At 39.4% G+C, this 17,408-nt stretch overlaps 1 protein-coding gene across 1 annotated transcript; it reads left to right on the top strand.

The window, feature by feature from the left end:
- The first annotated feature begins 10,747 nt into the window (after positions 1-10,747).
- On the top strand, positions 10,748-12,104 carry LOC114103316 (E3 ubiquitin-protein ligase RNF152). Its single transcript, XM_071619690.1, has one exon. It carries the CDS (start codon positions 11,018-11,020, stop codon positions 11,627-11,629), a length of 612 nt encoding a protein of 203 aa, XP_071475791.1. The 5' UTR covers positions 10,748-11,017; the 3' UTR covers positions 11,630-12,104.
- Positions 12,105-17,408: the final 5,304 nt, after the last annotated feature.

Genomic DNA, 17,408 nt, shown 5'->3' with positions numbered 1-17,408 from the left:
TTTTCTAGTGTTTTGACTATGTATTTAGTCAAATGTTTTTTTTTCTGCATTTATTGAGATAATTTTTTTTTATTCTTGTCTTTACATCTATTTAATTAAAAATATGTTTATTGATTTCTATGTATTGAACCAACCCTGCATCTCTGGGACAAAGCCCACTGATCATGTTGTACTATCTTTTTAATATGATTTTGTATGCTGTTTGCCATAATTTTATTGAGAATTATGACATCTCTGTTCATCAGGAATACTGGTCTGAAATGTTCTTTCCTTGATGTGTCTTTGTCTGGTTTTTGCATCAGGTTGATATCAGTTTCATAGAATGAGGTTAGAAGGTCTTTAATATTTTCTATTTCATAAAATAATTTTAGACAAATTGGTGTTCATTCTTTTTTCAACTTCTTGTAGAACTGGGCTGAGAATTCCTCTGATCCTGGGTTTTTCTTAGTTGTTAGGCTTGTGATAATCCCTGGCTTGTGAGAATTAATGTAATATACTCAAGACTTTATACTTTAGAGGAGAAATGCCTACTCTAACATTAGCCTGCTTTAGCAAATGTTAGTCCTCAAATAACAATATTGTTGAACATTTTTTGTTTTCCCCAGAAGAAGACTGACATCTCCAAGACTCCTTTCTTTAAACATGTATGTGAAAATGTGTATGTGTGTGTGTGTGTGTGTGTGTGTATCCAATGTTTTGTGATCACTTGGTAAAACTGCATTAAATAACACAGCCATCACATCAATTTGGGTACTTTACTCAAGCTTTTTAGCCCACATCTTAAATTTTTGATCCATACAACAGTTTTAGCTATAATTTCTATCAGAGTCTCTACATGGAAATATGAAATAATGAGATAAAATATTTTAACACTCTAACTCTCCAATATTATAAAATTTATTTCTAATTGAATTTAATGTTATTCATACTTCACATAATTCTCCTGAAATAAATATAAAAACTTTGAAATAAACAAAACACAAGTATATCATTCAAGGGAAGTGACAAAGACTGCATGAGAGCAGGATGAAGATTATAAAATATTTCTGAATTAAAATCTAAGTTCCATGAAAAGTTGAATCAATATTTTTATGTTTGTGTATTGAGATAATTACTACACTAAGACATTTAGGTGTTTGTAGAGTAGGAGGATATAAGATACTATTGCAGTGTTAAGAAATAGGGAAATAAGAGGAGCTCTATCATGAACATCATGTTGAATTTTGCTGAAAACCCAAATGTGAAGCCTAGGGATGTTTTGTAGAAAGCAACAAAGTTAAGCAAATAGATCATCAGTTTTCTTGCTTCTGAGTACAGTCTAGAAGGTAATAGTTTACACACATATTTGTAACAAATTCAATAAAATGCTTCATTTCAAGGGAAACTAATAAACCAGGCTGTGGTTGAAGGAACTATCAAGTTCAACTTGTTCAACTGTCTTTAACACATCTATAACCGAGAAGAAAAAATGACTATTTTCCATGAATAAACTCAGTAATAACAAAAGTTTTCTCAGATAAATGGCTACACTTTGAAAAATATTGCAATATTCATTAACTCTGGTTCTGCTTACAGAATAGTCTCAGAGTTCCTGAAAGACTCATGGGGACAAAGAAATATATATCAAGGTCTTATAGTCTTCTTCAAAAAAAATTCATTTTTTTCCAAGATTTAGCCATCCTGACATCAATGTGTGGATTCAGATATTTGGGGCAACGCTGTACTCTGATGATCCGGTTACCTTTTTCTTTTAAAATTACAAAAATTTCTGTAGAAAATGTTTACTTTACCCAAACACCCAAAGTGTCATTCTTTGAAAGAATTTAAATTTTCTTTGAAGAGCATTTTTTCTTGAAAGTTTTCAATGAACAAAATCATCCTTTGATATTTGGGTGAAAAATCAGTGAAAATTCCTTTGAAAGTTTGAATACTTCTCAGAAAAAGACAAAATACCTTTCTCTAAATTATTATTAACTGCTCTTATTACAGAAAAGTCAGTAATGTAATAGAAAATAATTTGGTATTTATTGATGTTGTCTTTTTTTTTGTTGTTGTTGTTTGTTTTTGGTTGTGTTCCTCGCAAAACAATGTAAGACCTCTCATTAGACCCTGGACGTGTATGGCTTGTTGTATAAGAAAATAAATTAAACAAACAATCAAACAAACAAACAAACAAATAAAAACTAATGTTTTATGTGAGTGTGTATACTTTTAAAATATATTTTTCAGGTTTTTCAACTAAAACCAATTCAGAGTAATGACACCTAATATAAATGGATATGCCTCCCATACAGCTTTATTTTCCAAATGACTAGTTTGTGAGAAGTAAATATGAAGAGTGAACTGAGACATCTTCTCTTAGAAAGAAATCAAGGAATGAATGGAGAGTGAGAGATAAGATGGAAATAACCGATAAAATGAGGAAAGAAGAAAATAGAGAAGAGAGAAAGGAAAAAAAAGACATTTGACTTTTTTTTTTTTTTTTTTTCATTTGGGAATGAAGACAGGTTAAACAACTTCTTCCTGAGGGAGCCAGTTTTCCTTCCAATTACTCCCTTTCCATTATAGTCCATCTTCTCATTCTCTCACACTCATCATGTTGAATATATAGCAGATATACATTGTGATTATGAACTAATCTGTGCTTGAAGATAATTTCTTCAGCCACTGTACAGTCCAGCTTAGCCATGGGCAGGTAGTTTAAGAACTGTGAAAAAAAAAGAACTGTGGTTGCCAATCATGCAGGATTTTCTTTTTCCCATTCTAGGAACCAAAATGAGAACCTCTTTTCTGTTAACCTTAGCTGAGAATGTAAGCGAAGGTCCTGACTGGCCCTGATTATGTCCAACTCTACTAAATATTGTTGTGAGCGTAATGGAACTTGATCTGGACAGAAATGACTCAAAGTCCCTGTTATCTGTTTGGGGTAGGTTAGTGTTAGTAACTACCAAAGCTCAGAAATGCAAGATCTACCCGAAAAGGGTTAATTTATTAAAAGATGAAGAAAGAATATGGAGCTGTCAGTATTACCAAATGCCTACTATTTATCAGATCAATTGGACTGTGATTCTCAGTAATATCACCCACAATTTATCTGGCCTTTAATGTGTATCAGCACACCTCTTTACTTGGACTATCTTTATTTATTTCAACCAGAGATTTGTTGAGTAAGAAAAAGAAAGTACTCTCATTTTATAGGTAGCATATTGGAAGTGAGGTAGACTTAAAAAATCTCAGATAATTTTCACATGAATATGAGTGTAGTAAAATAAGTTTAGAACATCTTTTCCTTAGTATTCGAAGAATTACTACCTATGTAGCAGAGTGATGAATAACCATTTTTTATTGATGTAAAAGCATCTTTTGAATGTAAGGTACTAGTTTATTCACTAAGGACTTATGTTCACTGTTCTCTAAAAAGATAATGAAAATTGTAAAAATAGAAAAAAAAAAGAAAGAAAAATAAGGTTGTTGGAAATTATTTATTCTTAGTACAAGTTTTATTATTGAGGACCAGTCCTAGGGCTGTGCATGTTTGAGGCAAGGAAAATCAGCAAACCTTCTCTGATTGTTTTAATGAACAGACTTTATTTTAAGAAGAGTTTTAGATTTACAGGAAAATGAAGCACATAGTAAGTACCTTGATATGATACGCCTTCCCTTATTTAGAGTTTTCACTACTTTTTTCTTTGTATATGACTGAGAAATATTTGATATACGCAAAAAATCAAAATATTTTGCCAATAGTTTTGGTATTAAGAAATTATTAATGGCAATGAATAGTTTAATTATTTATTAAAACACTAATTTTACAGTTTTTAAAGCATTGACAAAGAATAATGTCAATTTTCTTCATGATGGTGTCTTACAGAGTATATTCACCACACCAGAAGTCCCTGTTCTTCACCTCTTTAGCATCTTGTACTCTCCCTGATTTCTTGGCAATGTTTAACATTTTTAATGTTTTGACTTTTACATAATGTCACAAATATGGCATTTCAGACAATATATTCTTTCTGGCAAATATAAATTTATGATGCCTACATTATTTTTATGTTTGATAGTAAATTTCATTTTTTTTAAGTTTTGAATGACCCTCCAGTGTATGGATGTATCACAGTGTTTACATTAATAACAGGTAAATAGCTACTAAAGTCTCTCTTAGCTGCTTCCTGTTTTTGGCAATCATGAATGAAGAAGCTGTGGACATTTGTATGTGGGTTTTGTGTGGACTTAGTTTTTAATTCCATTGAAATAACACTGAGAAATACAATTAGTGAACCATATTAAGTGCATATTGTAATTTTAAGAAGCTACCAAACTGTCTTCCACAGTGGCTGTCCAATTTTGTGATCCCAACAGCAGTGTACGAGAGTTCTTCTTGTTCCACATCTTTGCCAGCTCTTGATATTGTGAGGTTTGAAATTTTGTAAATTTTTATAGGTTGTTTAATTTGTAATTTATTAATGACATATAATATTCAGTAATTTTTTCTATGCTTTCCAAATATATAGTTTGTTTTCTGAGGAATATATTTATTTCTTTCATTCAAATGTAAAACCATTGTATTAGGGTAATACCAAAATACAATAAAATATACATATATAATTCATATTTTGTCATGTTTGGACATACCTATTTACCAATATAACAGTGACCACAATCAAGTTTTTTACATTGAGAGTTTATGCATATGTTTCTTGGTGCCCTGTTGTAATTTCTACCTCTTGTTTTAATTTCTCCTCCTCTACAGTGGGGGGGGGGGTGGCAAACCAAACCAAACCAAAACAAACAAACAAACAACAAAAAAACATGGACTTGTATTGTGATACATGATACAGTAAATTGTAAATCACACAAATGAATTGTGAGAGCCTTAGTCTGCATAGATGGTGACCTTGGGACAATCAGTCATCCCTCAAACTTAGTGTACTCATCTGTAAGATTAGAAGTCTTCCAATCAGGACTCAAGATAATGGAAAGATAAGGACAAAGTAAAAAATGAATGTCTGACACAGAGAAAGCTATTGAATTCTGTTATCCAGTGTTACCATCCAAGCTTTAGTCTCGTGATGCAGAGTACATGTGAGTGACTACAACTCCATAGTTTCTTTCTTTTTATTATATTTTATTTGTTATTTTTAAATATTAATAATGATAGGAAATATTTTGGAATATTATGCATACAGTGAGTATAACTCATTGTAGTCAGAATTCTATATTTGTGATTCTACATCATGCAGTTACTCTGGTCATCTGTTCAAATACAAAGATAAGAAAGTTATGTCCAAACACATAGTTCATTTCTGTAACCTCTGGCTATAATTGTATAGACTTCAGTGTTTTCACAATTTTTTTTTCTTATTGGTGTTATTGAGGTTTAATTCTCATAAGAGTGCCCATCAAAAAATTAATTAAGTATTGACATTTACAATTTTGTGGTAAAATTACCACAATTACCTTGTTTTAAACATTTTAATAACTGATTTAATTAATTTAATCTGTTAATCAACCACTTAAATGCCTTCCAAGTCCCTGGCAACAAACTCTCCTTCCTAACTCTATGATTTTCTAATTTTGGATATTTAATATAAATGTAATTATCTCTCACCCGTACAATCAATAACTGATTCCTACATGGATGGAATAAGAAAGAATCTGCTAATGTGCCCCTTTGGATGACATCCTAGGAAGAGACCTTTGTGGTAACCACATGGAGCTATGCACTTGAAGGAACTAACAGTCCATTTTGGGTTCAATGTGCCTTGGTCTCTGGCCAATCTAGATGGACATGTGCTTGGTCAAGTAGCAAATAGGGTGTCATATTGCAGAGGTTACTGTACAGTCTGGTAACTCCTTCCATGTTAGTCACAGACTTACTAAATGACCCAGCAATCCTACTCTAAGTGTACACCCAAGAGAAAAAAAGGTACATGAGTATTCACAGCAGCATTATTCAAATAGCCAAAAAGTACAAGTGATTCAGTCAACTAACAATACAGATTAATAAATATGGCATTTCCATCTAATGGAATGTTGTTCTGCAATAGAAAGAAATGGAATACTGATGACATGCTATTATATGAATAAACCTTGAAAATATTAGGCCAACTCAAAGAAGCCAGTCATAAAAAAGACAGGGTCTCACTTAAGGCTCTGATTTTATCCTTGATGAAGGAAGAGCCACTAGGTACTTTGTCCCAAGTGCAGACAGCCACACACCTCTCCAGGCACAGTTAGAGAAAGGTTCACTGAAAAGTTCTAAGGTGAAGCCAGGTTTCTCAGCATGCTTTGCATGGTTCCTCCCCCAAGTTCCCTGATGTCACAATTCCTTTCAACACCTATTCTTCTAGTAGATCCTCCAGACAGAAGGCAGCATCTTCCAGGATAGTTCTTGTCATGCCATGTCATTGCCCTGCCCAAACTTCTCCATTCCTGCCTTTCTCTGGACCTCACCAGAGAGCCACTTTCAAGGTTGCTCAGGGCAGAGCTCAATGCTCTAAGGAAGCAGGCCCTACAGCCTCTAGGAGGTGCTCTTCTTAGAGTCATGGGCTAATGGAAGAGAGGGGACTCAGGAAAAAGTGCATCATGTAATTTATATCACAGAATTTTCCTATGGGTACGTAAAGTATATACATATTTTGAATAGAGGTTTACATGTCCCAAATGAAGGTGTCATTTCTTATTTTCAGAAATCTGTCACTTTAAAAAACTCTAATAGAAGGCCACATTTGTCATATTTATGACCTTCATTCAGTTGTATGTTGAAAACAAAAGTTGTATGTTTTCCTCTGACCCAATATTAATATTGCTAATGGCATAATGACTTATTCAACCAAAATTTCAGGCAAGGATTTATGAACAGCCTGTCATCACCAACTAAACCCTCCCAAATGAATCCTCAAATGAACACCTCACCAGGATGGATATCCCAGCATGTGGCACTATCTAATATATGTATTGAAGTTGAGTCACCTGCCATCCTCACTGAGAACTCACCTCTCTGTTCTTTTAGACTCACTGCTCCTTCACTGGAACCCCTCAGTTGTTTGTTTTCCATTTTAAACACTGTATTGTGGTTAAAATAGACATGACATAAAGTTTTACATGTTAAGCATTTTTAAAAAAATATTTTTTAGTTGTAGATGCACATAATAACTTTCTTTTTCTATATGCAGTGCTGAGGATTGAACCCAGGACCTTGAATGTTCTAGGTGAGTGCTCTATCACTGAGTCACAACCTCAGCCCTCAAATTTTTTTTAAACCTAATTATTTTCCTCAATATAAATACTCTCAGGTCCATAGCATATTTGAGAAATATTGCTATCCCTGAATATATGAATTTAATTCATTTCAGCAAAATTCTACCATATACATTTCCTCTATTTTAGAAGAGTAGATGGTGGCCAAGTGCTAGGAAATACTTCTTCAGGCCTTTGGTAAAACCACTATAGAATCAAGGAATCCCTGTAATGAATAGAGTATTTGAAAATAATTCAGGCCTAATTGTTATTGGTTATCTATTTTGGGCTTGTATTTATTTTATAATGTAGATATCCTCATTATATTTTTAGATTATTATTAGTGGTTATTAGAACATAATCATGGGCTGGGGTTGTGGCTCAGTGGCAGAGCTCCTGCCTTGCATGTGTGAGGCACTGGGTTTGATTCTGTATCCTACATATAAATAAACGAGTAAAGCAAAGGTCAATCAACAACTTTAAAAAGTCATAAATAAAACGCTTAGTCATATACCTATTAGTTTCATTCACTTGTACTATATTTATCCACATTAGTCATGTAAAAAAAGACTATTTCTTTAATTATGACAGCGTGAATATCAGGAGGAGTATTCCTCTTTAGTTGTGGAAATTTTGATTTTTACAATAACAGCCCAATTATTTAGGTAAAGTACATGTAAACATGTACTGTATATATTACTTTTTTTTTTGATTTAATGCTTCCTTATTTTTTCCATAAATTGCCGAATTTTAATATTGTTTTATTTTATTTTACTGTCATTTTTTAGAGCTGTAAACAATGTTGGAACCTGATTCACTAAATGCTGTCATATTTAAAAGGGCCCTTCCGGTTTTTATTCTGAAGCTATAATTTTTTATAGGACTGTATCATGGTATTTAGGCATTTCAGTACTGTTTTCAACATGAAATTATATTATTTTCGGTTTCTTGATGTAAAACATGAACTATACTAGCAACTATTCTCCTACAGTAGTTAGGGCAGAAGTAGTTCTTGATTAATATCAGTGGGGAATAGTCAGCCCATTTTATAGAAACTTTGGATGTAGACTGCCATCCACTTATTTAGAGCGAGTAATGTTTTATGCTGGAAAGTAAAAATTATTTATAGGATTGATTTAACAACCAATGTTACTTTTGAGAGAAAACAGATTAGATTTATTGAACTTGTAGAGTTTCTTTTTCAAGGCCCAACTTTTTCCTCATTTAAATTAATTGTGGGCTCAAGTATCATTGAAAGTCTTCACTGGCCATCAATTGTGATAAAGCTACTGTTTATATTTAAGAAGAAAGTTATATTACTGTATTTATTTTAGACTTAAATATATAATCTTCACAAAAAACTGAAGAACATATTTATACTTGAAAAAAAGCTTTAACCACTAATTCTTAATTAGGGTATTTTTAATAAATGTTCTTTCTTGTTCTCTATCAGGGAAGCATTGTTCAAAGTGTCACCTCTGGACTGGTGCAGTTTTGGAAATTATTACTTATTTGAAATGATATAGAAATTGAACATAAGAACTTCAAACATGTTATAGTAGTTTAGCTGAGTCATTTTATGCTTATTGAATCTAACAATAACAAAATTTTGAGTTATGTCTTTGTTTCTTTATTTCAGTGTCCTAATAATTTATTTGCATTTTACAAAACTCTCCCTGGGAACAAAACAAAGACTAGAACACTCCCCATATCAGCATCATGTGTATGAAATAAAGAAGATGTAAGAAAAAACAGGGACAGAGTGAACTTAAATTATGGTTTTCAACTCCTATAAGTTTTCTGAGAATTGTAATTTTTTTCTGTATTCAAAATCTCCTATTTCCATGACATGTTTAATTGTGTTTCCTGGCTTACTCTTAATATGCTCTAGTTATAACTTTTTTTAATGGAAAAAGTAGCAGATTTTTATTATCATTATCAATGCCAAACAAGACTTTAAATCAATTAAAATCTTTCATTAAGCATAAAATTACTTTCACATTTGCTACAATCACAGTAAATAGGTTCTTTGTATAAAGGGACAGTCTTTGGAATTTAAAATCTCCCCAACTGAAAGATTACATATTTAAAACTCTGTCTGTTGCTCATATAATAGTGGATTACTCAAATTAAATGTTATACTCTCTTAAATAAGATAAAATGGAAATAATTCACTCATAAGATTTATAAACCATCTTTATTTATAAAATACTATCCTCAGAATTATAATCTCATCAAGCTTCAATTGAAGCAAAATTATAATCACTTAAATAAAAGCACTTACATAAACTAAAAATGAGAACTATATTACTTTTGAAGGCAGATAAAAAATTATTGTCAAGTTTCCTGTTGTACTTCTGAATGTTCAGTAGCAGAATCTTTTGAAGGTGGAATCCACCCTGAAGGGAACTCACTTCTACTTTCAGAATGCAGGGGAGAGAGGAAATCCAGCTCTGGCTGTAGATAATGAAGAAAACATCATGGTCCCATTGAGAATGGACGGGGTGGTGGCCTTGGTTGGAAAATATTCTTGAGATGCTCCATACATGTTTTCTGAAGGAGGTGGAAGAAAAAAGGTCCTCTTCTCATGAACTTACTCCTTGGATCCATTGGAAACAATGGATGTTTGATATGAGGGAAAGGTAAGAAAGCAAAGCCAGAGTCAGTTGCTTGGATTCCAGCAGGGAGAGATGAATCAGTTTCATTGGAATCACCAAGATCAACTTGGTATCCTTTCTACTGGCTTTCATTTCTGAAGATGAGGCCCATTCAATTAATCCAAGGGCAGCATATTGGAACTTCTGACTTCTGCTTATCAAGATGGTCTACTACCATAATTAGAATAACATCCATCTTGCCTTTGTAGAGGAAGATGTGGCTGGTGGCAGGATCATTATCCTATGGGCCTGTTCCCATGGAGGTGCCAGGGGCCCAGCACCAGAAGGTGCTCTCTGAAGATCACTTCACAAATCACAGCTTGATTCTCTTTTTAAACTGCTGATAAGATGGTCCAGAGGATTCTCTGGGCCCTTTGGCCTCTTTCTCCTCCCAATGGCACCAAAGGTGAGAGTATGAGTGGACCCTTCTTTTCCGAATGAGAAGGTCTTATTTCACATGAAGTTTGACTCAATGGTGAGGAACTATTTGGGGAATTCTGCTGGCAAAGACTGAATATGAAACATCAAGCACAGAAGGATATTTTTCCACAAGTTTAAATTTGAAATCCATTTCAGTTTATTTTTGTCTATTGAGAGCATTTTGTTTCCTTAAATCATTGAGGTATCTTTCAGCATTCTGAGCTGCCAACACATTATCATGTGCTTTTTTTCTCATAGTAAATAAAGTGTGCCTGATAAGAACAAATGGTTCTCGCCCCGCTCGGTGCCGAGCGCCTGAAGGCGGTGTCCGACCGGGGACGCGGAGGGCGGCCGGGCAGGTGGGGCGCCGCCCGAAGGGCCGGGCGGAGAGCTGGGCTGCAGGCGCCGCCGCCGCGCTGCCCGCGCCGCCCCGCAGCCCGCCGCGGGAGGAGCGGGTGACCGCCGGCCCGCGGCGTGCGTCTGGCTGAGCGGGGCGGGCGCGCCGGGACCACCCAGCGATGCTGCCGCCGCCGGTGTAGCGAGCGCCCGAGCGCGCTGCGGAGAAAGAAATGAACACGCCCACGAATGCTAGATGCCTGTGAGCTCCCTCGGCGGCACTGGAAAGGCAGAGTGGAGGCCTCCGAGTACCGGCTCCTTGCCCTTGGTCTTGGCGCTGCCCCTGCTGCTCACGGTCCACCATGGAGACGCTGTCCCAGGATTCGCTGCTGGAATATCAGATCTGCTTCAACTACTACAGCCCCCGGCGGAGGCCCAAGCTGCTGGATTGCAAACACACCTGCTGTTCGGTGTGCCTCCAGCAGATGAGGACGAGCCAGAAGGACGTGAGGTGCCCCTGGTGCCGCAGCATCACCAAGCTGCCCCCTGGCTTCTCCGTGTCGCAGCTGCCCGATGACCCCGAGGTCCTGGCCGTCATCGCCATTCCGCACACCTCCGAGCACACCCCGGTCTTCATCAAACTTCCTAGCAATGGGTGCTACATGCTGCCCTTGCCCATCTCCAAGGAGCGCACACTGCTGCCCGGAGACATGGGCTGCCGCCTGCTCCCCGGGAGCCAGCAGAAGTCCGTCACGGTGGTGACCATCCCTGCGGAACAGCAGCCGCTGCAAGGCGGGGCTCCGCAGGAGGCAGTGGCCGAGGAGCCGGACAGGCGGGGCGTGGTGAAAAGCTCCACCTGGTCGGGCGTGTGCACTGTCATCCTGGTGGCCTGTGTCTTGGTCTTCCTCCTGGGCATCGTGCTCCACAACATGTCTTGTGTTTCTAAGCGCTTCACTGTGATATCCTGTGGCTGAGGCGGGGTGCAGGGAAGGCTCTTGTGGGTGTCAACTTAGGGGTTGAGTAGGTGTTGGTGACGGGATCCCAGCGAGAAGATGGGGGGCGACACTGACCATTTGGTGCTGAGCGCTGGCCTCTGGGTTGCCACTTGATTCACCTGAAGACAGATGCCAAGGGAGGAAGGTGAGGTCTCTACAAGATGCCAGGTGAATTGTTCTGAGTGTGGATGGCAACGGCTTTGAAGATGATTGCATGCATCCTCATAATCATGAACTAAATGGGCTGTGATTTATGAGTTTTCAAGATCATGTTATGAGATAGACATACTCTACTTAGACCTTAAACCGTACATGTGCATACCATGTGATCTCTAAATGCGGTAGATGAAAATAAAGATGCTGTGTATACAAGTAGAATTAAATCTTGAATCCATGTAAAAAATTCAGTGAAGACATACACTGCAGGCTTCTTTGCTCTTTTTTTTTTTTTTAATGGAACCCAGTCTTCATCTAGTTGCTAAGATTTATATATATATATATATATATATATATATATATATATATATATATATATATATATATATATACATTTTGAATGGAACCCCAAATCAAAATAAGTGAAATGGATAGTCGTTTTTGTTTTTGGAGAAAATATTTGAACAAGTGTCTCCAGTGTGTTGTGTTTTGTCATGTACCTTCATTTTTCTTCACTTGTGATTAGAGCTTGCTACATGTTTATTAAGCTGAAAGCCCGACAGGGAAGCAATAAACCAAGAAATAATGAGAAATGCCTAATCCCGCAGGAAACCTGTATGCCAGTTTTTCTCAAGCCATCTCACAAAATAAGAATTTAAAATGTAAATATTGTGTATTTGTGTGTATATGTGTGTGTGTGATTTGATTTACCTCAGGTTTTTGAGTCTTTTCAGAAGAACCCCAGGATTAAGACCTCGTGGGCATGAAGAAGTCAAGTATCTGAAACGGTGGGCACCTCGATCCTCCCAATGAGACGTCCCCTACGCGACACCCCAATACTCACCCCTCTGCTCTGTGTTTAAGTCCTGTATTTTTTAAGGCACAAATGGAGAGTAACAAAAGTTTGACTTTTCTCCTAGTTCTGGAGTATTATAAAAGCCACACTTGTTGTTAGCAATGGCAAAACTGATGGGCATTTCAAAAGGCAGTCCACAATTATTTTTTTGAAAGATGCTGTTCCTTGAGCATTAGACCTTTTTGAATTCCAGTTTCCTCTTGTTGGTGTAAGCAAGAAAATCTTCTGTGTTTCAAAATATGTTTTTTATTGAGAGAAATGGCAAGGTAGACTTACAATTCACATTCCTAATGTAAGTGTTCTTAAATGTGTAATGGTTTATAGATGTTCATAAAGAAAGAACTGCTGGATTAAATAATAAATTCTCATCTCTGGGTTTAAAAAAAAATTAAAATAAATAAAAAAAAAAGAACAAATGGGTCTCTTGAATTCTTCAAGATCTTTGGCTTGCTTTCTATAGATCTGCAGTGGTTTAGTCATATGGCTGATCTTTTCCTCCACTTTGGAATGTTTCTCCTCTTGCTCTACCTGGTAATTTTCTTCTCTTATTAATTTCCTTTGGAGTTTCATTACATTTTCTTGATATAGTTCCATCATGACTTTAAGTTTATGCTAAAGATTCTGATTTTTGACTTTCAAATTCTGTATTTTCTGCTTGCAAAGTGTGCTGTATGTATACACATGGATGTATAACCAATGTGATCCTGCAATCTGTACACGTGGAAAAATGACAATTTATACCCTATCTGAATCAAATGTATGATATGTCAAGATCATTGTAATGTCTTGAACAACTAATAAAAAATAAATAAAAATTTTAAAAAAGAGAATATAAAAAAGATGCTTGTTCTGTCTTAAGATTATTAATGTTCTATAAGGTCTTCCTTTGTTTTACCTACTTCAGATAATAAAGTAAAAATTTTATTTCTTTCTCTAAGCTTTTAAAAGAGGCATTTAACTTAGCAACATAAACCAGTTTTTAAAGCTCCTTTTGGCTGATCTTCTAAGTGAGCACCAATTTCTGATTCACTTTCCATTTCCAATTCCAAGTTACCACCATCTGTTAGCACTTCTCCAAGCAGAGGAACCCAATCTTTCATCTGCAGCAAGTGTTCATTCAGAGACTTAATGTGATTTTCTTTATTTTTTAAAACTTGTTCTGCATGTACTTTAGAGTGTTCATGTGCCATTTATTAAGGCAATTCAGGTTTTCTTTTCATACTTCAACTTCTTATAAAAGCTATTTTTGACTTTCCTGAAGTTGGGGATTTTTATTCAAAGAATTTTTTATTGCTACCGTAACTCCTTTATTTATTTGACATATTCTCAATGTTGTTTTACTTTCAGGTATTTGTGATTTGAGGAATTTTGATTTATCTACTAGAAACTTAATTTTTTATATATCCCACTATCAATTCATCCTGTTGAGAATGTTTAGTTTTCTCTTCTTGTAGCTCTTTTTCTAGAAAGAATATTTCATCCTCAGGTTTAGATACAGATCTATCCAGGTTTTTATATATTGCCACCAATTTTTCTGCTTTTATTGACTCTTTCTCCAAAATGGCATCCTTTAAAGATGACTTTAAGCCATATCCACAATATATAAAGAGCTCTTACAATTCAATAATAAAAGATAACATAATAAAAAAAGGCCAAGGATACAAACAGATATTTCTACAAAGATATACAAATAGCCAATAAAACACAAAAAATGCAGTCTCACTGGCCCTTGGCAAATGCAAATCAAGTGAGAGGCCACCACACACCCACCGGGACATCTACAGTGGACAGTAACAGATGTCAAGTGGCATATGGAAACACCAAGACCCTCAGACATTCCTGGTAGGAGTATGGCAATAAAGCCATCTTACTGGCAGTTCCTTGGAAGGTCAGAGGTGCTGTGTGACACAGCAGCTCTACCTCTCCACACAGATCCAAAAGAAAGAAACTGCAGTCCCTGCACATCTGTGGCAGCATCACTCCTACAGCCAAACCTCCCAACGGGCTGGGGCTGATGAGTGCACAGATCCATGAGCTGGTGAAGGCCCCATGCAGTGGGCGCTCCTCAGCCACGGGGGATTCAAGGGCCTGGAGGACAAGGGTGAATCCTGTCAGTCACACCCCACACAGCCACAGATGGCTAAGGGACAGAAAGCAGCCTCCCACTGCCTGAGGTCAGGGTGATGGATGGGACGCAGCAGCAGAGGGGCTGTGGATGGCTGACAGGGATGGGGGTTGCAGTGTTCTAAAACCGACTATGGTGGCAGCCTTGCGATTTTGTGGACACACTAAGCACTGCTTGAGTTTTCCAGGGTGTAGGAGCTGCATCTCATAGAGGGCTGTTCAAAGCCCCACCTGGGACTAGGCCACAGGCTCCCACTGGGACCAGGCCACACCACTGCCTATGTATGGCCTGGCGCCTATGGCCTGGAGCTAGCCTGGCACGGGAGGCACTGGGCTCCCTCCTTAGCCCCACACAGAAGAAAACGAGGAGGCCAAGTCCGCCATCCAGACTCACCACCTAAGACTTTTAAAAAAGACTGGATGCTGCAGAGGCCCACGCCTGTCATCTCAGCAGCTTGGGAGGCTGAGGCAGGAGGATCGTACCTGGAGGCCAGCCTCAGCAAAAGAAAGATGCTAAGTAAGCAGCTCAGTGAGTCTCTGTCTCTAAATGCATTGGGTGGGGGGTGGGCCTTGAAACCAGGTGCTGCTGGGGTGGACACTTGCTGGCTCTGGCCTGGGCAGGTCCCTGAGTCAGGACAGCCCCACGGGCTCTCAGCAAGTCAAGACGTCCCACTGCCCCTGAGGTCCCACGTGCAAAGCCAGGAGAAAAATCCCTCAGCCAACACTATACCTTCTTCCCCTGTCCCTCATGAGTTCTGGGGTCAGACATGGGTCTGCCGGGCAGGGAGCGGGAAGGTCCCCTTGGGAGCAGCCTGTTGGCAGCAGGTCAGAAGTCGCCGACAATGTGCTCATGTCCCAGATACTCTTCAGCCCCCGCCCCAACCCCATCTTGCCCAGAGCCCTGGGTCCTGGCCCAGTCCAGCATTGGTCACAGCCCAGCCTGCCTCTGGGCTGCACGCTCCCTGGACACCAGGTCACAGCCCCTGCTCCTGGGCTTGGGGGGCAGGGCCATGTCCCTCAGTGCTACTCAACCATGTCCCCGGGACTAGGCACCAGAGTCCTGTTCTGGAGACCACGGGGCTCCATCCCCACAGGCAGGTTCTCGGGCCAGAGCCACCTTCCCATGGAGCTTTCTCTGGGGCTCAGGGTGGACAGAGCAGCACCCTCTGAAGACACCTGCTGGCCAGGCCAGGGACCCTGGGAGGGGGCTGTGAGCAGGGCTCCCCAGCAGAGGGTGCCATGTATCCACGTGGAGCCCTTGGCCAGCCAGGCAGGACCCAGATAGGGGACCCAGTGAGGGGACCCATTGATAGGGACCCAGTGAGGAGATCCAGTATGGGGAACCAGCGAGGGGACTCCTACAGTATCAGGTGGTGGCTGAAGGGCCCCCGGCCCCCAATGCTACTCAGGGTGCCCTGAGCTCCCCCAGCAGCTGGCCAGACTGACACCAGCTGCCCCCAAGCTGCAGGAGGTAGTTTGACCCTGATCTTGTTCAGTCACGTCAGGGGACTTGGGGGGACCACACAACGCTGCCCATGAACCTGGGTCATTCACTCAGATCCCAAGGGCAAGGGAGCACCCAGTGGCAGGGACTCGTGGGTGGCCTAGTGGTGTGGTCCCCTAGCTCCTGAGATGGGGCTTCTCCATTGAGAGCAACTGAATTTCCCACTGTCTGTCACTCAGCAGCCAGTCTGGGCAAATGGGGGGGTCACTTCTGGCTCTAGCCGTCCTGAGACACTTGGACCACAGGGTTCTTTTCTAATTCCTGCCCCAGCATGCATTCTCGGGGACTCGTCCCCATAGCCCTCGGCTGCTGGGGTGGAAGAGGCCCTCCTGCCACCTTTGCTGAGAAGACCCAGGCCCAGCTCCTGTTGAACCAGGAAGACAGAAAACCCTGAGGGCGCCACCTGACCACTGAAGCTGCTGGCACGAGGGGAGGCGGGAGGCCTCCAGCGCAGGGGCCCAGGGAGGAATATCCCCCAGCTGTGGCACAGATAGCAGAGCCACTGTGCTAAAGATGTGTCCACGCCATTCTGCACAAGACCCCCTGTCCCCACAGCCTGGAGTAGCTATACTCAAAGGCAGGCTGAGGCCAGGCAGGGGCCAGAGGCCCCACTGTGTCTCCAGGAAGGTCTTACTGTCCTTACTGGTTTTGTTCCTGGAGAGACCTGCGTTCTCCTCAGTGTTTAGAGCAGCTCAACTCACAGTAGACAAGCTACAGAACCAGCCTAGGTTCCCCACAGCAGATGGACGGATAAAGAAACTGTGGTCCCTATACACAGTGGAATATTACTCAGCCATAAAGAAGAATGAAATGATGTCATTTGAAGGTCAATGGATGGAGCTGGAGAGGACTGTGCTGCTTAAGTAAGCCAATTCCAAAAAACAAAGGCTGAGTGTCCTCTCTGACATGCAGATGCTGACTCACAATAGGGGAGAAGAGAATAGAATTTAATTGGATGAGACAAAGGGAAGGGAGGGGAGGGACTGGGGGATGCAGGAAAATAAATGGATGTCACTTTCCCATGTTCACATAAGAACACAACCAGGGACACCCCACAGTAGGGCCAGTCACAGGAATGAAAATCATACCCTGTGTAGGTGACATGGCAGGATGCATGC

This window comes from Marmota flaviventris, chromosome 12 (assembly GCF_047511675.1).
Source record: "Marmota flaviventris isolate mMarFla1 chromosome 12, mMarFla1.hap1, whole genome shotgun sequence".
In the NCBI taxonomy this organism is placed as follows: Eukaryota; Metazoa; Chordata; class Mammalia; order Rodentia; family Sciuridae; genus Marmota; species Marmota flaviventris.
Note: the sequence above shows the minus strand (reverse complement) of the source record. Positions and strands in the feature narration are given on the sequence as shown.

Excerpts from the sequence above, each read along its gene's own strand:
- LOC114103316 (XM_071619690.1), top strand. The coding sequence starts at position 11,018 with ATGGAGACGCTGTCCCAGGATTCGCTGCTGGAATATCAGATCTGCTTC.